Here is a 23,238-nt window from a genome sequence, read left to right on the forward strand (position 1 = left end):
CTAAGCGGGAGGGAGAACAGGTGTCGAATCCCCGTTTGAAGGATGAGGAAACCGAGGCCCAGAGAAAGTTACCCAGCGGGCTGGTGGCGGGGCTGGGACCGAAACCTTATTGTGCACAATGCACTGGACTGAACGTTTGGAAGTGTCCAGGAGAGTAGGTGGACACGATTCCTGCCCTCAAGGTGCTTACAGTGATCCTAACTGACCAGTGTACTCCAAAGATACAGATTTTTCCTCGGTATTTCCAGAGTGGAGCTCCTTTCCAGGCAGTGGTAGGGATCATGAGGACACCAGGAAAGTCCATGGGCTCTACGTTCTTTGGTTCTCAGTTTGATCACTTCCTCTCATCCAGTCCTCCAACCCCATTTCAAATCCCAGAGAGGCCCCCCCCGCCTCCTGTAGCATCGTCCCTCCGGAAACTCAGAATTGGATAGATTACCGTATCTGACCGACTCTCTTGTATTGTGCTCGCCCAAGTGCTCAGTACAGTGCTCTGCACACAGCAAGCGCTCAATAGATACCATTGATTGATTAGCCTGATATCTTGTTGCCCACCCGGGTCGCCTCTGTTCTGGTCGTGGGTCCCCGGAGAGCATGGAGAAAGCTAAACAACCTGGGAGTGCCACGAAGACCACTTCCCTGAAGCTCGATTTGTCACCGGGATTGTCCCGTGATGGATGCTTCTCTCTGGTTTCGGGTCTGTTCTGGACCCAGAGGGGTCAGGTGCAGTCATCGGCTAGCCATTTCCTCCAGAAGGTGGCCGTTTTCCACCAAGACCCACCGTACACGACTTAGAAGTAACCAGAGAAGGCTTCCTGGAGGAGGAGATTTTTTTGTGGGTTGGTTGGTCGGTTTGGTTTTCGATTCATTCGATTTGGGAACAGACCGGGGGAAGCCGTTCCAGAAGGCCGGGAGACCTCGGCAGCCCCCGGAACCACGTGACTTTCGGCGGCCCCTTTGAGTTTGCCCCCGTCTGGCCTGCTGGCTCGGTTTCCCCATCTCCCTAGTTCCCCCGTTCCCCTCCGAGCTGCCGTCACGGTGGCGTTTCAATTGAGCGGTCGACGTGGTTGTCTCCTCAGGTGGCCGAGAGGCGGGGCGATCGGGGGAGACACGTCCGCGGGAAGAAGGCCCCCGCCTCCCATGAACGAGCCAGTGGATCTCAGATCGGGGTGCACGAGGACTCCGGAGCCCGCGGCCGTGCGGCACCGAAAAGGGCACCGGCCGGATGCCGCCGAGGGCAAGCGGAGAGACGACGACCCAGCCACAGGCCCGGGGTCTCCGCCAGCGGACCCCCTCCCCTCTCCACACAGCACAGTGAGTACCCACCCGGCAGCGGTCAGCCCAGCTCGCGAGAAGACCGTTGGAATCAGTGGCGTATCCTGGTAGTCCCAAGACCCGAGTTCTAATCCCGGCTCTGCCGTCGGCCAGTGGGGTGACCTGGGCCAAGTCATTTCACTCTTCTGCCCCCCAGTTTCCTCACCTGCAAAACGGGGATCCGATACACATTCTCCCTCCCCCATGGCCGTGATCCCCACCTGGGCCAGGGATTTAGTCCGATCCGCTTCTGTTTTTTCAATCCCAGTAGGCAGCACAGTGCTGACTATATAGTAAGTGCTTAACAATTATTATTATTGTTGTTGTGGTGGTGGTTTGTTGATTTTATGAGGCAGGAGGCAGGAATTTGGTGGCAGATACACTGTGTGCCGGTTGTGCTGGTGGCTGTAGACTGTAAGCTTTTGGGCAGGGATATTTTTATTTTTTCATTTTTTATCTAAGTATGGTATTCATTAAGTGTTTACTGTATGCCGGGCCCTGTACTGAGCGGTAGATACAAGCTGATGAGTCAGGTCCAACACAGACTCTGTCCCACATGGAGCTCCCAGTCTTAATCCCCATTTTACAGAGGAGAGAATTGAGGCCCACAGAAGTGAAGTGACTTATTCAGGGTCACACAGTAGACAAGTGGCAGAGCCGGGATTAGAACCCAGATCTTTCCGGCTCCCAGGCCTATGCTCTCTCCACTACACCATGCTGCTTCTCACTCTGCGCCGCACACTGTGCTAAGCACTGAGCTGGATGCAGTAATGCAAATCAGGCACACTCCCTGTTCCCCGTGAGACTCAAAGATTAAAATGGAGGGAGAATTCATTCATTCATTCAATCGTATTTATTGAACGCTTACTGTGTGCAGAGCACTGTACTAAGCGCTTGGGAAGTAGAAGTTGGCAACATATAGAGACGGTCCCTACCCAACAGTGGGCTCACAGTCTAGAGAATGAGGTAAATGCAGCATGGCCTAGGGGGTAAAACCCAGGCCTAGGAGTTAGAAGGCCTGGCATCTAATCCCGGCTCTGCCGCTTATGTGCAGCGTGACCTTGGCCAAGTCACTTCACTTTTCTGCGCCTCAGTTCTCTCATCTGTAAAATGGAGATTAAGACCGTGAGCCCCATGTGGGGCAGGAACTATGTCCAACCTGATTAGTTTATACCTACCTCAGCACTTAGCATAGTGCCCGGCGCATAGTAAGCGCTTAACGAATGCCGGTAAAAACAAAAGGAAAGAAAACAGGACATTTTACACCCAGTTTACGGATGAGGAAATGGAGGCGCAGCGAAGTTGTGACTTGCATTGGGTCCCACAGCAGGCAAGTGTTTTTGTTTTTGTTTTTTATTTTTTTAGTTACTCAGCCATTTGTTTCCGGAAGGGAGTTGAGTCGCAACTACGAATGAGCGGGTCTAAACGGACGAGGCTATAAATATGTGTAACGAACAGCAGGGAATTATAAGGGAGAAGTTTTAACTTTAGCATCTCGGGTCTCTGCGTGCGTTCTCCCCGAGGCTGCTGGGTAATTAAGAGGAAACCATGTGGCCCGCCCAGGATTTTAGTCTGCCATGTCCCAAACTTTCGGTTCCAAAGCGCCTCCCCCCGCCCCCCACCACGACCTGATGTGAAGAATTGGTTTCTTATTGGCCTGCCTGGGCCGACCTGATGATCTTGTAATAATAATAATAATAATGATGGCATTTATTAAGCGCTTACTATGTGCAAAGCACTGTTCTAAGCGCTGGGGAGGTTACAAGGTGATCAGGTTGTCCCACGGGGGGCTCACAGTCTTAATCCCCATTTTCCAGATGAGGTAACTGAGGCCCAGAGAAGTTAAGTGACTTGCCCAAAGTCACACAGCTAAGTGGCGGAGCGGGGATTTGAACCTATGACCTCTGACTCCAGAGCCCGTACTCTTTCCACTGAGCCACGCTACAGTGTTTGGCATATAATAAGCACTTAACAAGCACCATAAAAGAAAAGGCTGGGGGACGGGGCTGGCCCTGGGGGATTTTTTTTGTCTTGCTGTCCTCCCATCCTTTTTTTTAGATAATATTTGTTAAGTGCTTACTATGTGCCAGGCACTGTACTAAGTCCTGGGGTAGACACAAGTTTATCAGGTTGGACACAGTCCCTTTCCTACATCGGGCTCTCAGTCTTCACCCCCATTTTATAGATGAGGTCATTAAGTATATAATACCTGTATATATGTATATATGTTTGTACATATTTATTACTCTATTTATTTATTTATTTTACTTGTACATATCTATTCTATTTATTTTATTTTGTTAGTATGTATAGTTTTGTTCTCTGTCTCCCCCTTGTAGACTGTGAGCCCACTGTCTCTATATGTTGCCAACTTGTACTTCCCAAGCGCTTAGTACAGTGCTTTGCACACAGTAAGTGCTCAATAAATACGATTGATTGATTGATTAAGGCCTCGAGAGGTGAAGTGTCTTTCCCGAGGTCACCCATTCATCCATTCATTCATTCATTCAATTGTATTTATTGAGCGCTTACTGTATGCAGAGCACTGTACTAAGCACTTGGGAAGTACAAGTTGGTACAGACAAGCGGTGGAGCCGGATTAGAACCCAGGTCCTTCGGACGCCCGGGCTCTATGCACTAGGCAACACTGCCCTTCCTCCAGTTGTCCGGGCAGAGGGTGCTCAACCCGAGGGCCCATCCCGCCCATCCCTCTCCCCCCCACCTCCCGAAACATGGGCCCCGGCGATGTCTCCTCCAGGAGCCGCGCCGATTGTACCTTTGTCCCGCTGATACGGGATGCGGGCCTGATGAAGGGGCCCTTTGTTCCCCAGTCAACTGAACCTTGGCCCTCGTCCCTCTCTGCTTAACCCCGTGAGCGACAGGCGGTGAAGGAACAGCAAACAGGGAAAAAAAGAGAAAAAACATCTCTCTTTGCGGTGGTTGCAGCAGTTGCAGCCTCCCGGCCGGGAGGAAAAAAAAAAAAAAACAGAGCGGACCGGACCCCAGGGCCTGGAGCAAATCGTATTTGTGCTCTAAGGCACAGGCGGGGCATTGCTGTGTCCCTCTCAACCCCGGGCCGGCATCCGATCATAAGTGCAGGCAAATCATCAGTTCTTGGCATAGTCATTGGCTGAGTGGCAGGACCAGGAAGAGCAAGGAAGTCCGGGAAGGCTCCCCGGGAGAGATGACTATTTCGGAAGCTTGAGCAGTGGCCTCACCCCCTCAAGGCGAGGTGGTGGTCTGAGGGGGTCAACCTAGCTGCAGAAGAGCCCTCCTGCCCTGCTGTGGACCACGGCACTCATTCAGTCGTATTTATCGAGCACTCACTGTGTTCAAACCACTGTACTAAGCTCTTGGGAGAGCACAATATAATAAACCAACGATCCCAGCATCTCCTGCCCCCAGGAGCCACGCAAGCCCAGCCAACAAGCGCACTGAACTTTGAAATTCAGTCCGAGTCAGCCGGACTCTGGCCCCGGCCTCCTACACGTAAGCGTCGGCCCAGATTAGGCCGCGGACCTTAGAGGGTGTCACAGCGTTCACACAAGAGCTGTGACCTCTTCCCGCCTCATGACGGGAGATGGGCCCGGAAAGCCTTAGTGAGATATGTTCCCCCTGCCTAGGCATCTCTGGCCAGGCATCTGGACCATCGCGGTGGCCCCTGCTATTTCACATTTCATGGGAGCAAAATTTTGTTTTGTTTGGTTTTGGTTTTTTTACCCTCCTTGATGTCGTCAGTGGCCTTGTGTCGCCTGTTCATTGGAAAATAGAGGAGGGAATAGCAGTGATAGTCATTGGGGAATTTGTTAAGCACCTGTGGGCCTAGCACTGTGCTAAGTGCTGGGGAAGATACACTACAATCTGATTCAGTCTTTAGACTATAAGCTCACTGAGGGCAGGGAATGTTTCTTCCGTCTCTTGTATCGGACTCCCCAAGCGGTGCTGAGTACATTGCTCTGCACACAGTAAGTGCTTAGTAAATGCCATTGGTTAATGGGGAGGGAGAGTATTTAATCACTGCATTTCTGATGAGGAAACTGAGGCCCAGAGAAGTGAAGAGACTTCCCCGAAGTCACCCAGCGGGCCGGTGTCAGGAACCCAGGCCTCCTGACACCCCCCAGGTCCATATTCTATGCACTAGGCCACCGTGCTATCCGTTAGGCAAGCCAGCCTGAGGTCAAAAAATATCAAAGCCCCCCTCTCCAAATCTGAGGGCTGACACCAGGAAAAAGAAAAGGCCGGGAGCAGGTCCAGGAAGAATATGCAGAGGGCTTCCCTGACCTCGGGGTCTTTTTCTATTTTAGAGGCGAGCAGTTTGGCTCATGACATAATTACCCATTTTTGTGTAATGAAGGAGGGTGGCCTGCGCTTTCAAAACACTGAGCTTACTCTGCCTGTTGCTTCACTCTAGACTCTAGGGGAAAGGCAGCCTGCTGTAAGAATGTCCCACAACTTTTAGCTCCAGAGGCGTTTATGGTCCTGAATAGGTCAAGGAGTAACCCACTTGGGTTAGGAAAGTGCTTAGTCCAGTGCCTGTCACAGCGCTTAGCAAATACCATCATTGTTATTATCGGCTCCTCCCCGAGCCACAGGTTTGATGGAGCCGTGACTCTGAAGGCGAACGATGGTAGCGGCCTTTGTTAAGCACTTGTCTCGTGCCAAGCACTGTGCTGAATGTCGAGGTGGATACAGCGCAGCCGGATCGTACCCAGTTCCCGTCCGACGCGAGGCTCACAGTCTTCAGGGGAGGGAGGATGAGGTGTTTTAATCCCTGTTTCACAGAGGAGGAATTCGAGCCCCACTGAGGTAGCAAAATCGCCCGGCAGGCAGATGGTGAAGCTGGGATTAGAACCCGGGTCTCTTGCCTCTGAACAATCAGCGGGCTTTTTGTGGCCACGCTTGTCGTCGATGCCCTTGGGAGGCCTCAGATCCCTGGGGATCGATGGATCGATTGATGGATTCGAAGGCGCTCCAGTCTAGTCCCCAAGTGGACCCCACAAGCCTTTGCCAACAGGAATTTGAGCCAGCCGCCCTAACCCACATCACCAGAGTCTAATAAACCTCAAGCAGCTAAATCGCGTACGTCCTCCCGCACTGTCTAGGGTAGCCTGAGGCCTGCTGTGGCCCTTTGGAGAACCGGATGAATTGAGCTTGTTGTGGGCAGGAAATGTGTCTACCAGTTCCATTTTATTGTACCTCCCAAGCGCTTAGTCCAGTGCCCTGCACCCCGAAAGCACTCCATAGGTACGGTCGCTTGACCTCTGCCACAGGGCACCGGGACTCCTCCCCTGCCGGCGGCCCCCGGGTCCGAGCGACAGAGTCTACGGCTCTCTTGTGTTTTCCCTGCAGAACCCAGAGGAGCACGAAAACAAGGATGAGGTGGCTCAGGAGGACGAGGGGTTCATGGGGATGTCCCCCCTCCTGCAGGCTCACCATGCCATGGAGCGGATGGAAGAGTTTGTGTGTAAGGTAAGATGGTGGCGGGAGAAGGGGGCTCCTCATGGAGCGTCAGCCGGAGACCTTGGGTTCTTCTGTTCCTCCTTGTCCCCAGTGAGGCTTCCTCACCGTCGGATGGCGGGGAAGCAGGGAGTCACTGATTTCTCCGTGTTTTATTCGCCCCAGTGGGTCAGGATGTGATCGTGCCCCCGGGATGATTGTTGTTTCTGGGCCTCAGTGTAACATCTGCCTGCTGCCAGTGAGATGAGTACAGGGCCTCTAGACCATAAGCTCATTACAGGCAGGGAATGTATCTGTTCATTGTTCTAGCATACTCTCCCAAACGCTTAGTACAGTTCTCTGCACGCAATAAGCGCTCAGTAAATCCAGTTGATTGAACTGAATGAATGAATGGGCCTGTGGCCACTCTAGGGGGCCTTGCAGGGCACCCAAACCCTCAGCGGGCTCTCCACCTTCTGGGTGACGCAGGCGTGCAGGGTGGCTCTGCCTCGTAGTCCCCAGAACGCCCCCACCCACCACAGTCGAGCGGCGAGTGCAGCTCCGGGACCCCCGAGAAGCTTCCCGTTCCAGAACTGGTCAGCGGGACCGCAGGGGGGCCGGCCTCCTCCGGGAGCCAGCTGGGCTCCGGGAAACATCTCGGGAGTTGACCCGGATTCGGCCCTCACACCAGAAGGGAGCCTCCAGACTTTCGGTTCCGACCGTTGGTTTTGGGGACGGAGCGGCCCCGTCTAGGGGCTTCAGCGGGGCCCGTTCCCCCGCCGGTCAGGTCTAACGGTGCGCATCCCCGGCAGGTGTGGGAAGGCCGGTGGCGAGTCATCCCTCACGACGTGCTGCCCGACTGGCTCAAGGACAACGACTTCCTCCTCCATGGGCACAGGCCCCCCATGCCTTCCTTCCGGGCCTGCTTCCGGAGCATCTTCCGGATACACACAGAGACCGGCAACATCTGGACACACCTCCTAGGTATTAGCGGAGCAGGGGATGTAGCTACCGACTCTGTTATTAATAATAATAATATTACTCTTTGTTAAAGCACTTACTGTGTGCCAGGCACTGTAGTAAGTGCCGGGGTAGATACAAGGTAATCGGGTTGGACACAATCCCTGTCCCACATGGTGCTCACAGTCTTCATCCTCATTTTACAGATGAGGAAACTGAGGCCCAGAGAAGTGAAGTGACCTATGCCAGGTTAAGTGGTAGAGCTGGGATTAGAACTCAGGTCCTTCTGAATCCCAGGCCCAGGCTGTAGCCACTAGGCCAAGCCGCATTGGTGTTAGCTTTCCGTCTGTTGCGTTGCCGGCCCCCCTGACCTCTGACCCTCTCTTCCCCCCAGGCTGCGTGTTCTTCCTATGTTTAGGGATCTTCTATATGTTCCGGCCCAACATCTCTTTCGTGGCCCCCGTGCAGGAGAAGGTGGTCTTTGGCATGTTCTTCCTAGGCGCCATTCTCTGCCTGTCCTTCTCGTGGCTCTTCCACACAGTCTACTGCCACTCGGAGTCCGTGTCCCGGCTCTTCTCCAAGTGAGTGTCCGCAGGCACCCCCCGCGGCGTGGATCGGGCTTGGGCTGGGGGTGCCCGCCCGCACCCCCTTCCCAGCCCAGGGAGGCTTGCAGGCTCAGCAACTCCAGCCTCGTCCGCTCCCTCCAGACGGGAAGCCCCTTGAGGATAGAGATCGGGCCTTCCGCTTTCTTGCATCGGGCTCTCCCAAGCGCTTAGTCCAGTGCTCTGCACACAGTAAGCGCTCAATAAATACCACTGATCGGTTGGTTGATGGGGCCTGGTGGGCGGTGGGGAAGAGAGAAGGGGCTGTTCTCGGTCTGACCCCTGGCATGTCGTCCTCCTGATCCAGGCTGGACTACTCGGGCATCGCCCTTCTGATCATGGGCAGCTTCGTTCCCTGGCTCTACTACTCCTTCTACTGCAACCCGCAGCCCTGCTTCATCTACCTGATCGTCATCTGCGTGCTGGGCATTGCCGCCATTATGGTCTCCCAGTGGGACATGTTCGCCACCCCGCAGTACCGGGGGGTGAGGGCAGGTAAGAGCACCCTTCCCCCCTGCCCTGCCTTCGCCGGGCCGCTCCCGGGTCCCCGGATCTTGTCGGAGGCTGCGGCGGAGGAGGATGAGTGTCTGTTTCGGAGGGATGGGGATCCAAGCGTGGAGGCCGGGAGCCTTTTTGTCGAGGGCAGCTCAAGACCCACTTTTAGATGCACCCGGAATCCCGGGCATGGGGAGAGCGCGGGCAGTGGCGGTTTTGCTGCCGGGAAGGGGAGAGGCCAGGAAACGCTCATCCCCACCCCACCTGGCCTTCATCCACTGCTTTGACCATCCGTACCCCGCCCTACCCCCTTTCCTCCAGCCCCGGAAGGCACGCTGGGTCCGAGGGGCCTCCCCACCGATTCCCCCAAGATGGATTCCCAGTCCCGGGGCGGGTGGGACTGGTGGGCCGGGAACGGAAGGCCCTTGAGCCCTGTGGTCTTGCAGACAGGGCCAAGCCCAAGGCTCTTCACCCGGGCCACAGAAACCAAATCTCCTTCTCCATCATCATCATCATCATCACTCGTATTTATTGAGCGCTTACTATGTGCAGAGCACTGTACTAAGCGCTTGGGAAGTACAAATTGGCAATATATAGATACAGTCCCTTCTCCACCTCTGGTCCCCTCTATAGGGGACCTGTCTGCCTCTGGGACTTGGCTCACTCCTTGGGAGGAGGGTCATCTCCAGTGCCAGACAGATCTCCCCGGCGGGCACTGAGGATGGGCAGTTGTGTTGGATTGGGGGGCTCACTTAGTCTAAAAAAGGGGGGAATTGTGGCCCACCCTTGGCGGCGGGGGGGGGGGGGGGGGCGCCTTTGGGAGTAGTGCCTCTCTCCTCTACCCAGCAAGGGGCTCAATTCTTTGGCAAACATCCGGTCTACTCCGCCCCAGGCCGGCGACCTCCTGGACCTTCCCAGCACCTTTTCCTTCCTCTGGGAGTTCCGTGAGGGCAGGGCCCTGGTGCTCAGTAAATCCCGCTGACAGAGTCTCCCCCTCCAGAACAAAGCTGCCCTAACATCCCCAGATCCCATCCAGCCCGGACCCTCCACTTCCCACCCCGACTCACCCCCACCCATTTCCTGTCATCCCCCAGGAGTGTTCCTCGGCCTGGGTCTGAGCGGGATCATCCCGGCGCTGCACTTTGTCATCTCGGAAGGGCTCCTGAAGGCGGCCACCATGGGCCAGATCGGCTGGCTGGTGCTCATGGCCTCCCTCTACATCACCGGGGCGGCCCTGTACGCCGCCCGGGTCCCCGAGCGCTTCTTCCCCGGAAAGTGCGACATCTGGGTGAGTAGCCCGCGCCCGGGGCGGTCAGCAGTCCAAAGGCCTCTCCGGCTTTTGGCTCGGGGCTGTCGGTGTGTCTGGACCAGTTACCCACGGGCCTTTCTTTATGATATTTAAGCTCTTGCTATGTGCCGAGCACTGTACTAAGTGCTGGGGGAGATACAAGTTAATCAGGTTGCATACAGTCCCTGCCCCACATAGGGCTGGCAGTGTTAATCCCCGTTTTACAGATGAGGGCACTGAGGCTCAGAGAAGCAAAGTGACTTGCTCGAGGCCACACAGCAAAGTGGCAGAGATGGGATTAGAGCCCAGGTCCTCTGATCCCCAGGTGCTGTATCCACTAGGTCACACGGCCTCTCTGAATGGGGTAAGACTCTCTGCCTAGCCTAGGTTGGTTTCCGACCGTAGAGATGCCACCCCTCCCTAATTCCCAGCTGCCCTTGGGTATCGAGGTTCTTATCATCTGCCCAAGCTCGCCCTGAAATTGGCCCCGGCCCGGCGGGGGCGGCCCTGTGGCTGGCCGGGACTTGTCCGCTCCATGCCCGCTGGCCCCTGCCCCCTCACCAGTGGGAACCGTAGGGCCTGGGCCGGCCTGGATCCCAAAGACTCACCCAGACCCTGAAGGCTGTCTGCGGGGATTGCGTGGGCCGAGTCAGAGGTTAGCTCCGGGAAAGGTCGCCGGGCGCCGTCCAGCGTCCCGGAGTGTGCCCCTTCAACCCCCAGGGCCGCTGGTCGTCTGGTCCGCCTAGTGACCGGATGGCAGGGAAAGCACCTTCACACCCCGCTGAGCCCCGGCCCGCGTTTAGGAACGAGCATGGCTGCGGTCCCGGAGACGGGAGCCTCTGCCAGGGTGGCCCGGGGCCAGGATGGCCAGTGGCCAGGCCTCAGTGCCAGCAGGGCAGACGGTTCTGAGTCTGGAGCTCTCAGCTGTTCCCCGCCTAATTCCAAGGGGGAAGGGGTGGGGGGTGCTGAGCAGCTGTTTGCCCTTCTCAGGCTTCACAAAGCTGCCTGCTGGAGGGGCCACCTGAGGCTATTGTTCCCTGTCTTCACCACCCCATAACCTGGGCCTTATTAACCAGGGGGCTTTAGAGGCCTCAGCCCAGGCTCTCAAGGTAAGGGTCCTCCCACCCCCAAATAAAATCATAATTATAGGCATGAAAAAGTATGATTTATGACTTAGGACTATATACGTGTATATATATGGCTATTCTAAGGTACAAATTGAATCAAAATTATATACTAGTCAGTCGTATTGAGCGCATACTGTGTGCAGAACACTATACTAAGTGGTTGAGAGCACAATACAGCAACAAACTACATGTTCTAAGACAGAAATGTAGCCACTGAATGACTTCATGTTAGCTCAGAGGCCAGTTTAGTGTGTAGCATTCAGCCTCGACGTGAGCATGGCGATGATTTGATTTTAAGATAGGAAAAAGGCTCGTGGGCATGGGGAGGCCCAAAACCGGTTAGCTCGGAGCCAAAGGATGGTCCGCCGGGCCCATCGACCCCATATCCCCCGGGTAGTAAGGGGCCCGTCGGCTCTTGTCCTCCGATCTGTCCGCAGTTTCACTCCCACCAGCTGTTCCATATCTTCGTGGTGGCGGGCGCCTTCGTGCACTTCCACGGCGTGTCCAACCTCCAGGAGTTCCGCTTCATGATCGGCGGGGGCTGCAGCGAGGAGGACACCCAGTGACGTGGTCGGCCCCTCCCCCGGGACACTACGCGCAGCCGGCGGCCCCCGCCCCCTCACCCGCCGACCCCCCGGGCTCGGGGCCCGACGGGGCTGAGGAGGGAAGGATCCCCGAGTCAATCATACCTCAGAGGAAGGAGCGCATCCGAAGGACGGAGCGTGATTCCCCAAGCCCGGGCCCCGTCCCGGGAGGCCCAGGGACGTGGCCGGCCCCGGGCAGGACTACAAGCTACCGGTCACTTATCCGTCCGAGGTGGGGTGGCCGCCCGGCCGTCGGTTATCCTTCCTCGCCTCTCTTTCCTTTCTTTGCCACAAGCCCGACGTACAGACCACCTGCCACCCAGTTTGGAGATTTCTAACTGGCGAAGGGGGCGGGGCGGGGGCGGGGGTTTAGATGCTCTTTGAGAGAACCGAGAAATCCGTGTAAATAAGATTTCTAACTTTCTGTCGAAATGAGAATTTATATAAACGTTTAAATCCGCGGGGGTGGGTGGGAAGGGCTAATTTTGTAGAGAACGAAACCTGCAGAAGCCCCACATGGTTTCCATCGTGCACAGAGGAACCCAACCCAGAGCATCCAGATGAATCCCGGAGGGGACGGCCGGGTTCGCCCCGAGGTCCTGGGACGCTTCCGGGGTCCCCGGGGATGGTGGGGCCGGGGGGGGAATGTGTCCTCGTGTGAATGGGGAGGGGGCAAGCTGATGGCCGCCTGCGTCTGGTGGCCGAGAGTGGTCAGGGATTCCACCTTTTTAATGCCCCTTCCCCACTCCCTCACCCAGGCCATGTCGCTGCCCTAGCCTGGCAACCAGCTATGTTCTCAGTTCTGGCCAGGCCTCCGCCCCCACCCTGGCTTTGGGATCCCTCATGTTCCTTTTCGGTAACTTTCTGCCCCCCGACCTGCTCCGAGCCTGGCCCAGCCACTCCCAGGCACAGCTTGCTGGTCTTCAGCCTGGAGCAGAGCCTGTGGGTGCCCCTCATCCCCTCACATCCTTCCCCTGAGGCCCCTCGATTTAGGGGAGGGGATGGGGGGTGGGCTGGAGAATGGGGTCCAGAAGAGGACTTAGAATGAGGCTGAGCTCCATGCCACCCTGAAGCGGTGGGAAAGAACGTCAGGCTTCGGATCCAGAAGCGTCCAACGTCTCACGATGCCGGGCGTTGGGGCCCGGCACGTGTGGACCAAGTTTATAGGCCGGCCCGCCCCACCCTGCCCTCGGGCTCTCGGGTGTTGGACCCTAGCCAGGCCTGATGGATAAGGTGGAGAAGGGGTCCCTGCTCCTGAGCTTTTCCCCGCCAACGATCTTCCCACACCTTTTGGGAAAAGGAGCCATACTCGAAGCCAGTGCCGGAGGCAGGATTCCACTGGGCAGGCCAAGGGAGAGAAGGAGAAGAGAGCACTGGACTGTGAGGTAAGGTTTCAGGGTTGGACAGGCCAAGGAGGAGAAGGAGCAGAGAGCGTTGAACAGTGGGTAAGGTTTCAGGGCAGGCAGAGGGGGAGAAGGAACGGAGAGTACTGGACTGTGGGCTGGACCAGGTTGAGGAGCAGAGAGCACTGGACTGCAGGCCGGGAGGGGATTGAGATAGGTGAGCAATGGCCTATGAGTAGGGTTTCAGGACCAGATAGACCAGCAGGAGCGGAAAACACTAGGTCGTGGGGAAGTTCTCGGGGCATAACAGGCCTGGTGGGGCCCGGAATGGAGAGGTTTGGACTGTGGGTAGTTTCTGGACTGAACAAGCGGGAAGAGCAGTGGACTATGGGTAAGTTTCCAGGACCAGACGGGTGAGCGCTGGACTGGGGGAAGGATTTCCAGACTGGACAGGCATGGGAACAGGAGTGGAGGGACTATGGGTAGGGTTTTCAGGACCGGTCAGGCCAGGGCTGAACTGTGGGGAAGTTTTCAGCACAAGTGGTAAGCTGCCGTTAGCAAAGGGTCAGGCTGTAAGCGGGCACAGGCCTGGCTCGGAGAGCCCAGCCCGGTCCACTTCACCCCGGGCATCACAGGGAGGGAAACGGCTACCTGTTCCACCGGAGCAGCCACACAAATCAGAAACCTGGGCCCGCTCTTCAGGTACGTGCTCAGGGATACCCCCGTTTTGCCCCACAAAAGCTGTCAACCTGGTCTTAGAATAGCACAACCTCTTGGGGGAAAGCCAGCCAGGTGAAAAATAAACATTCCACCTAATCTTAACGCAGTGAAGAGTCCCTCTGGTTGTGTATGTGTGGGTGTGCAGTGGGGGAGTGCGGTCCCTGCTTAGAACCTCACTGCCCCCCCTCCTCTTTTTGTTTCCTAGCACTCGGGGAGAAGTCGAGGCCGGTAGGAACCGGGGAGCCCTACTCTGCGGCCTCCATTCCCTCCCGTCCCCCATTAAACAGTGGTCTTTTGGGAGGATCCCCCTGGTTCCCCTTAGAAGCCACAAAGGTTGAAGGGGGTCGCGGAGGATGGCGGGGGGCCTCTGGGGGCTGGCTGTATTCCTGAATTCCGCTAATTATGAGGCAGAATGTGCACGTGGATTTTCTCCCCTTCTGCTCACAAGCCCTCTCTGGGTGAACTCCACACGAAGCCTTATCCTGGCCCAGCTCCTTGAGCAGAAGCCCCACGTGGGCAGGGACTTGCCTTGCTTCCACTGGACGTCCCGGCTGTTTAGTACAGAGCACATCTCCATCTGGAAACCCGGAAGGCAGCTGGCACAAGGGGTCAGCCACAGGGATGTCTGTTTATTGTTATATTGGACTCTCCTAAGCGCTTAGTTCAGTGCTTTGCACACAGCGCTCAATAAAAATGAATGTATGTACTCCTGGCTGGCCATTCTTCTATTGCCCAGGTGCCCGGCGGGAGCCCCGGATTGCTGAAGGAGTCCCACTCAGTCAATCGAGGGCATTTATTGAGTGCTTACTGTGTGCAGAACACTGGGGAGAGGACAATACAATAGCATGCGTAGACCAGATCCCTGCCTTTGATGATTTAGTGGTCCCAGCTTCCCTTTCCCCCACCCTGCCCCCAAGTCCTCCATGGGCTAGGGAGTGGGTGATGGTGGGGGCAGAGCTGGTGGGTCTCCTTGCCAAGGAGGGCCCGCAATCGTAGGGGTGGGTGTAGGTGGGGGCTAGTCTTGGGCTGAGTTTCTACCGGTGGTCACCCCGACTTTGGGTATGGGGGTCGGCTAGGAGAGGAAGATGGCAGACCACAGCGGGCCGCCTGGGGACAGAAGGGGGGTGCCATGCTGGGGGTCGCCAGTGGGGAGGGAGGGGGCGGCCTGCGGGGCGCACACCCCCCGATCAGGGTGGCAGAAGCAGCAGCGGCAGCAGGAGAAGAGGCAGTGTTAGGGCTGTGTACGCGCCTCCTCCGCAATCCTCTGCGTTCTCCTGATCGCCCCGTGGTCGGTCAGTCGGTGGATGGATCGATTGATGGATGAGTGGGTGGGTGGGTGGATGGAGAGAGAGACATCAGACCTCCAGGGGAGGAAGAAAGGGGCAGGGGTCCCTCGGGGGTCTGAGCACGGAGTGGGGGGACGACTCAGGGAGGAAGTCCCGGGGATGTGGGGAAGGAGTGCAGGAAGGGGAGGGGAAAAGAGGGGTTGTTTTGGGGGTGTGAGATACTATGACAGGGGCCCTGCATCCCGCCAGAACCCCACAGTAAATTTGGCGTTGGGACGAGCGCATCCTCATAGCAGGGTGGCCGCCCCCGGCCCGGGGGTCATGACCCCTCCCCTCCCTGTCACCTCCGGGTGAAAAGCGTGGCACGTGTCCGGCCTGCGGCGCAGCCTCTGGGTCCGCAGCCGCTCGCACTTGACTGACGCATTATGTGGGGTCCGTTAAAGTCCACAACCCCAACTTGGGGGGACCCTTCCACCCTCCTGCTCCTTCCCTTTCCCCCCCTTCCCCTACCCTCCCGCGCGCCCCCGGATCCGGGCGCAGGATATAGCGGACTTGGGTGGGCTCTTGCAGGACTGGTGGGAAGCGGCCGCAGCGGCAGGCGGCCTCGGTCACCAGCAGGAGGAGGTTACTGCCGGGCACCTGGCGGGCTACCAACTCCCTGCCGGACAGGCCGGGGTGGGCTGTGGGCCCGGGGTGGGCTGCAGGCCCAGGGGTCACCAGGGAGTGGGGACGGCCCAGCCCCTCCACGCCCCCCCAACCCCAGAGACGGGCCCGGCGTCGTCCAGGGGAGGGGTCCCAGGGTTAGGGGGCCAGGGGCTGGCTCTCACTTGCGGCAGCTCCCGCAGTCGAGGACGCCGTGGGCCTCGGTCACCGACGTCTCGTGCGCGAACACCGGGTATTCGGTGTCACAGGGCTGCAGCTGCTCCTGCTTCCGGGGCCGGTGGGCTAAGGTGGGGCAGAGGGGGCGAGGATGGGGATGGGGTGAGCTGAGCCCAGGAGATTCCCCCCCAGCCCCCCGCAACCATCAGGGGCTGGACCCCAGAGTTGGGGCTGCCCCCTCCCCACCCCACTCCCCATAGTCAGGGCCACCCCTCCCCTCCCACCACAACAAGCGAGAGCTGTACGCCCAACCTGGGCCTGGGCTTAGGAACAGGGAAGAGGCAGTGCCCGACCCTGATAGCTACCTAATCACCAGCGACTGAATAATAATAATAGTAGTAATAAGATTTGTTAAGCACTTACTGTGTGCCAAGCACAGTTCTAAGCGCTGGGGTAGATAGAAGTTAATCAGGTTGGACACAGACCTTGGCCCGATTGGGCCCACGGTCTTAATCCCCATTTTACAGATGAGGGAACGGAGGCCCAGAGAAGGGAAGTGACTTTCCCAAGGTCACACAGCAGACATGTGGCGGAGCTGGGAGTGGGCCTCAGTTTCTGCACCCCCCTGGAGATGCACTGTGCAGGCAGACCAGCCCACAGCCAGAGTGAGGAAATGGAGGCCGGAGTCTGTCTGTCTGGTAATTCATTCCTGCCCTGGAGACCCAGGCCAGAAGGTCACACCCCCACCTTGGGCCCAGAAATGGCGCCTGGGCTTGGGGTCTCTGAGCCAGACCCCCCCGCCCACTTCAACTCTCTTCTTCCTCCTCCTCCTCCCACCGCTCTCCCTCCCCTACTTACAGTGGTGGAACACGGCCTTGGCTGCCCGGTTCACGCGACCGGGGGACCATGGCCCCAGGATGGAATGATGTCACACGGGTGAGGATGCCGTGGGAGGACATGATGTCACAAACAGAGAGATGGTTTCATGCAGAGACCCACAGGTAATGTCACGGGGTTGTGGGGGAGGGGGGGGTGATGTCACAGAGGGAGGTGGTGTCCCAAAGCAGAGAAATGGGGTTGGACGGAGACGCACAGGTGATGTCACCCAGGGAGGTCACAAAGGGAGGTGATGTCACAAGCGGTGTGATGCCATAGGGGAGTGCGGAGACAGGGCAGGGGGAGCCCCGTGGTGGGCGTGGGGAGTTAACACAAAGCCCTCTGCCTTCCCACCAAGAGGCCTACCCCTAGGTGACCGTCTACACCAGCCGGGCCTTCATTCCCTCCCACCCACCCCCTCCCCGAAGGGATCCCCCGGTCCTTCAGCAGGGCCTCACCCTCGGCTCCTCCGTCCCGGGCCGGGCCCCAGGTGATCCACTCCACGAGGACCCTGTGTGACAGGTCCCCACCCAGACAACCGGAGCGCTCCTTCAACGCCAGCCACTTGACCCAAGACCAGACCGGGGATGGGGGGGGCACGCGTCGACGACACGACGCTCTGCTCCCCGTTCCGGGCCCTCGCCCCCAGAGAGGGGTGACAGCAGAGCCGCGATCTTACCTCCCCTGGGATTTATCCTGGACCCCCGATCCACCCACCCTGGCCCCGCCGAGACAAGGGACTCACAGGAAAAGTTCCGTCACCAGCCATCTCACAGTAGCTGCCGCAGCCAAAAGGGGCTGAGGGAAAACAAGGGGCAATGTGACCGCCAGCCCGCTCTGCCTGCCTTGCCCAGCCCCATCCTGACTCTTCCTGGCTCTTCTTCCAGTCTCTTTCTGCCACCGACTGTCTCTTCATCTCTCCCTTTACAGCTCCCTGACTCTCCCTCTGCCTCTATCTGTCTCTCCATCTCTCCTTCCGTCTTCCTCTGTGTCTATCCATCTCTTTCCCTCCTGTCTCTGCCCTTGTGCCTCTCTCCATCTCTCTTTCCAGCTTCCTGTCTCTCTGCGTCTGTCTCTCCATCTCTTCCTCTGTGCCCACCTCCGTCCATCTTCTGTGTCTATCTCTCCATCTCTTTCCCTCCTCCAGTCTCTGCCTCTGCGCACAGCAAGCTCTCAAATAAATGCGGGGCCTGGGTAGAGAGAGGGCGAGTGGGACCTGGGCAGACTTGAGGTGGGTAGGTCCTGGCGAGGATTGGTGGCCTCTCGGGCAGGGGCGGGGGGCAGATACCCAAGCGCCTAGTCCAGTGCTGTGCACACAGTAAGTGCTCAATAAATATGATTGAATGAATGAATGAATGAATACCCACACTGAGCAGGGCCTGGGCTCCGCTGTAGTGAGGCGATGCCATCTTGCACATGGCTTGGTAGTCGTACATGGTCACCCTGGAAGAAAGTGGGCAGTGGGGCAACAAGTGAGGAGGGTCCCGCTCAGCCCCCCCACCCCCCTATTTGCCCCTCCCTCCCCGGTGTCCCCTACCGGCGGAACATCCCCATGGAGACGAGCTGGCTCATGATGGAGCCGTCCACCTCCCCGAGAAACCTTCCGGTCTGCAAGGGCAAGAAAGGGTCCAAGTTGGGCTGGGGGTGGGGGTGGTGTCTGTGAGGCCGGAAGATTCCCGGGGTCTCTGGCAGAACTGCCAACTGCTCTCTCACTCAGCCCACCCGGTACCGAAAAGCTTCCTGTCTCTCTTTGCCTCTCTCCGTCTTTCCATCTCTTCATCTTCTGTATCACTCCCTCCATCTCGCTTTCCTTCTCTGTTTGTGTCTGTCTCCATTTCTCTCTTCGTCTTCCACGTATATCTCTCCATCTCTCCCTCTTCCCGTCTCTGCCTCTGTGTCTCTCCTCCAGGGTGCCCTCCCTGACTAATCCAGTGACTTTGGGCAAGTCACTTAACTTCTCTGGGCCTCAATTATCTGTAAAATGGGGATGAAGACTGTGAGGCCCCCCCGTGGGACAACCTGATCACTTTGTAACCTCCCCAGTGCTTAAAACAGTGCTTTACACATAGTAAGCACTTAATATATGCCATTATTATTATTAATCATCTCTCCCTAACTCCACTTTTGCTACTTCAGCATTGCTTTAGCACTCACCCCACAAAGGTACATATCTGTAAACCCCGTTTTTTCCCTCTACCTGCAATTTATTTCAGTGTCTGTCCTGCCCATTGGATTGTAAACTACATTCATTCCTTCGATTGTATTTATTGAGTGCTTACTATGTGCAGCGTACTGTACTAAGCAGTTGGGAGAGTATCCCCGTCTCCTTGTGGGTAGAGATCATGTCTATTTTATGGCACTATCCCAAGCGCTTATCCCAATGTTCTGCACGCAAGCACTCGGTAAATTCGATTGCCTGATTAATGGCTCTCTGTCTCTCCAGGTATCCTTCTCTGTCTCTTCCCTGTCTCTGTGGCCCCCCATGCTCCCCTCAAATTCAGGCCTTCCCATTCATGGTTGCTGGGCCTCTCCTCCCTCACCCCGCCGCCTCTCTGACTCCCTGGGCTTCCGGGCGGAAGACCGTTGTGGGGGTGGAGAAGTTGGTGGTCCTTGGAATGGATTGCCCGCCCCCCCCCCCCCCACCACCACCGGGCAGTGTCCGGCACCTCTGCCCACTCCCCCAGCCCATGGTACCTCGTGGGGCTCCTTGGAGATGATGATGAAGCCGTTGTTATCGATGATGTAGCAATTCAGGTCCTGCTGCATGGAGAGGAGAGGTGGGGCCTGTCACCCCTCCTCTGGCCCCAGAGCTCCTGGGTCAGAGGGTAATGGGGGTGGAAGCTGACCCCAGGTGGGAATTGAGCTCTGAGGTTGAAGTGCTTTCCCAAGGGCTCTGCATACAGGAGGTATTTAGTAACTCCTAGTGGTTGATTAATCCAGAAGGCACTCAATAAATACCACTGGTTGACTAATGAATCTAGTGCACTGTCCACAGGAGGAGCTCAGAAAACACCACTGGTTTTGTGGGGGCCTGGGACCCGGGGACGGGGGCAGGGACCTTAGTGCAGAGGTGGGAGTCGGGAGGTGGGAGGGCACAGGTGCCCCGAGTTGGGCAGAGTTTGGCACAGCTCAGATGCCCAGCTGGCACGAGGAGCGATGGTGGGGGCGGGGCACCCTGGGAGGAAGAGCTTACGCTGTCCTGGCAGCTCAAAGGGCAGCGTTCATCCGCACGGCTGCACTGTGGGGTGACAGAGAATCCGCAGGTTGGCGTGGCGCATAGACACCCCCGCCCGCCATGAGGGGGTTGGGGAGAGGCCTGGGCCCCCCAGAGGTGTACGAACACTGGCCGGATTTCAACTTAGACCAGGCTCCCCCCGTAGCGCAGGCCAGGGGGTGAGGGGAGACTCTTAGCGGCCCCCCACCAGCTGAGACTGGCTAGTTGAGGGTCACCAGAGAGAGTAGAGGTCGAGCTGGAGGCTGACAGGAGGTCGGGGGCACGTCCGGCTCTCAGCCTAGTTGAAGAGGCTGAAAGAAGCATGGAGAGGAGGAGGGGAAGGAGAGGGGAGGGGGATGGGGAAGGGGCAGAAGGGGGAGGTGCCCACCCCAGTACTCACATCTGTGTCACTGGGCTGGGGGCAGCCAAGGGCCGGGGACGGCAGGCAACCCAGGGAGGGCGGAGGAAGAGTGAGAGAGGACACGTCCCTTTAGACGCCCACCAAGTAGGCCCAACTTGTCTTCACCACCTTATCCCACCCCTTCCTTCTCCCCCACGTGGACATGGTGGCTGGGATCATCCCCGACCCGTCCACCCTGGCAAAATCCTGACCCAGTGACCACCACAGGCCGGGCAGAACCACGGGCATGGGGCAACTGGGCCTTGCCACTGAGAGAGGGCGGGTCTCTCACAGACTTCAGCGGGGAAATCCCCTTCCTCCCTCCACTGGCCTGGACACACACCCCCGGTCCCAGCCCACCCCTTGGCATGGCCCCCCGAGAAAGGTCAGATTTACCTGCTTCGTAGCAGCCCAGAATCTGCGTCTCAGGGACTCCAGTTTCATCTGCACCCCTAAGGCTAGCGGGAAGACAGGGCAGGAGATGGGGTGTGGAGGGGTGAGAAAGGGACAAAAAGCAGAGCGCGAGCTCTAATAATAATAATAATTAATTAATTATTCAAAGCTGTAGGGGCCGAGGGAGGGGTGAATAAATTAAGTGCTTATTAACTATATGCCAAGTATTAAGGGCTGGAGTAGATACCAGCAGATAGAGAAGCAGCGTGGCTCAGTGGGAAGAGCATGGGCTTTGGAGTCAGGTGACATGGGTTCAAATCCCGGCTCCGCAACTTGTCAGCTGTGTGACTTTGGGCAAGTCACTTAACTTCTCTGTGCCTCAGTTACCTCATCTGGAAAATGGGGATTAAGACTGTGAGCCCCCCGCGGGTCAACCTGATCACCTTGTAACCTCCCCAGCGCTTAGAACAGTGCTTTGCACGTAGTAAGCGCTTAATAAATGCCATTATAATTATTATTATTATTATACCAGATAATCAGTTCCTGCCTGATGTGATGCTCACAGTTTAAGAGGTAGGGAGAACAAATATTGAATCCCCCGGGTTCTAGTCCCAGCTCCAACCCTTGTCTGCTGTCTAACCTTGGGCAAGCCCCTTAACTTCTCTGGGCCTCAGTTCCCTCATCTGTAAAACAGGAATGAAGACTGTGCGCCCCATGTGGGACAGGGACTATGTCCAACCCGATGACCTTTTTTACTTGATTACCCGACACAGTGCCAGGCACACAGTAAACACTTAAAACGGCATGAACAAAAACAAACAAAAAGAACTCAGCTCTTTCAGGGTTAAATTTAGACAAACATGGATCAATCAATCAACCAATCGGTAATATTTATTGAGCACTTACTGCGTGCCCAGCACTGTACTGAGAGCCTGGGAGAGTACAATATAACAGAATCGGTAAGCTCATTCCCTTCCCGCAGGGAACTGGATGATAGGTTGGTGTGTTTGTGGAAACAGCCTAGGGCTGGGAGTCAGCCCCTCAACCCAGCCCCATAATAATAATAATTTGGTATTTGTTAAGCGCTTACTATGTGCCAAGCACTGCTCTAAGCTCTTGGGTAGATGCAGGGTCATCAGGTTGTCCCATGTGGGGCTCACAGACTTCATCCCCATTTTACAGATGAAGGAACTGAGCCCCAGAGAAGTGAAGTGACTTGCCCAAGGTCACACAGCTGACTAGTGGCGGAGCCGGGATTCGAACCCATGACCTCTGGCTCACCAGCCCGTGCTCTTTCCACTGAGGCAGAGCCCCCTTTCCCCCCCCCCCCCCCCCCGCTTACCCTTCAAAGCCTTATTAAGATCACATCTCCTCCAAGAGGTCTTTGCCAACTAAGCCCCCATTTCCCCTACAACCTCACCCTTCTGTGTTAATAATAATAATAATAATAATAATAATAATAATAGTATTTGTTAATCACTTAACTATGTGCCAGGCACCAGGGTGTATACAAGCGGATCGGGTTGGACACAGTCCCCGTCCCACGGGGGGCTCACAGTCTCCATCCCCATTTGACAGATGAGGGAACTGAGGCCCAGAGAAGTGAAGTGACCAGCCCAGGGTCACACAGCAGACAAGTGGCGGAGCCGGGATTAGAACCCACGACCTCCTGACTCCCAGACGCGGGCTGTAGCCACTACTCTGTGCTGCTTCCCCACTTGAGCTTGCACTTTTAGTCACTTGATATTCACGCCACCCTCAGCTCCGCGGCACTTTGGTCCATACCCAGAATTTGTATTCCTGTCTATCTCCCCCTTCTAGACTGTAAGATCTTTACAGGAAAGGAATGGGTCTACCATTTCTGTCGTATGATTCTCTCCCAAGCGCTTCGTACAGTGCTCTGCACACAGTAAGCGCTCTATAAATACCACTGATGGATTGATTATCCCCCATGGCCCCCAGCCCCCTCCCCACTCCCTAGGTGGCTCGCTGGGAGGATGGGGGGATGGGAGAATAGGGTGGTGATGGGGGAGAAGGGGGGAAATGGAGGTAAAGAGGGGGTGATGGGGGGTGGACGGGGATGGAGAGGGGGTGGGGTGGAAAAGGGGGGGTGATGGGAGGAGGATGGGGAATAGGAGGGAGATGGGGAGGATGGAAGGGGGATGGGGAAATAGGAGGGTGGAGGGGATGGGGGTGATGGGGGAATAGGAGGGGGAGATGAGGATGATGATGATGGTATTTGTTAAGCGCTTACTATGTGTGAAGCACGGTTCTAAGCCCTGGGGGGGGATACAAGGTGATCAGGTTGTCCCTCGTGAGGCTCACAGTCTTCATCCCCTTTTTACAGATGGGGTCACTGAGGCCCAGAGAAATGAAGTGAC

The 23,238-nt window shown here is 56.9% G+C and overlaps 2 protein-coding genes across 2 annotated transcripts in view; one reads left to right on the forward strand and one right to left on the reverse strand.

Moving 5' to 3' along the window:
- Positions 1–1,140: 1,140 nt before the first annotated feature.
- On the forward strand, positions 1,141–12,217 carry ADIPOR2 (adiponectin receptor 2). The gene is made up of 7 exons (XM_038767794.1): positions 1,141–1,314; positions 6,664–6,783; positions 7,563–7,734; positions 8,105–8,291; positions 8,620–8,807; positions 9,902–10,095; positions 11,660–12,217. Exons 1-7 carry the CDS (start codon positions 1,141–1,143, stop codon positions 11,786–11,788), a joined length of 1,164 nt encoding a protein of 387 aa, XP_038623722.1. The 3' UTR covers positions 11,789–12,217.
- Positions 12,218–14,674: 2,457 nt separating this feature from the next.
- The window catches only part of CACNA2D4 (calcium voltage-gated channel auxiliary subunit alpha2delta 4), a 49,607-nt gene continuing 41,043 nt past the window's right edge, over positions 14,675–23,238 (reverse strand). The window contains exons 29-40 of the mRNA XM_038767737.1: positions 20,861–20,922; positions 20,044–20,088; positions 19,545–19,607; positions 18,388–18,458; positions 18,218–18,293; positions 17,596–17,648; positions 17,309–17,361; positions 16,833–16,853; positions 15,983–16,100; positions 15,701–15,813; positions 15,500–15,582; positions 14,675–15,143 (exon numbers count right to left, since the gene is read on the reverse strand). Coding sequence (XP_038623665.1) covers positions 15,057–15,143; positions 15,500–15,582; positions 15,701–15,813; positions 15,983–16,100; positions 16,833–16,853; positions 17,309–17,361; positions 17,596–17,648; positions 18,218–18,293; positions 18,388–18,458; positions 19,545–19,607; positions 20,044–20,088; positions 20,861–20,922 — 845 coding nt within the window. The 3' untranslated portion in view covers positions 14,675–15,056. The remainder of the gene's footprint in view (positions 15,144–15,499; positions 15,583–15,700; positions 15,814–15,982; positions 16,101–16,832; positions 16,854–17,308; positions 17,362–17,595; positions 17,649–18,217; positions 18,294–18,387; positions 18,459–19,544; positions 19,608–20,043; positions 20,089–20,860; positions 20,923–23,238) is intronic.

This window comes from Tachyglossus aculeatus, chromosome 27, assembly GCF_015852505.1.
Source record: "Tachyglossus aculeatus isolate mTacAcu1 chromosome 27, mTacAcu1.pri, whole genome shotgun sequence".
Classification (NCBI taxonomy): domain Eukaryota; kingdom Metazoa; phylum Chordata; class Mammalia; order Monotremata; family Tachyglossidae; genus Tachyglossus; species Tachyglossus aculeatus.

Coding starts and splice junctions, on each gene's coding strand:
- ADIPOR2 (XM_038767794.1), top strand. CDS start 1,141: ATGAACGAGCCAGTGGATCTCAGATCGGGGTGCACGAGGACTCCGGAG. Junction 6,784..7,562: donor TGGAAGAGTTTGTGTGTAAG/GTAAGATGGTGG, acceptor CATCCCCGGCAG/GTGTGGGAAGGCCGGTGGCG. Junction 8,292..8,619: donor GTGTCCCGGCTCTTCTCCAA/GTGAGTGTCCGC, acceptor CTCCTGATCCAG/GCTGGACTACTCGGGCATCG.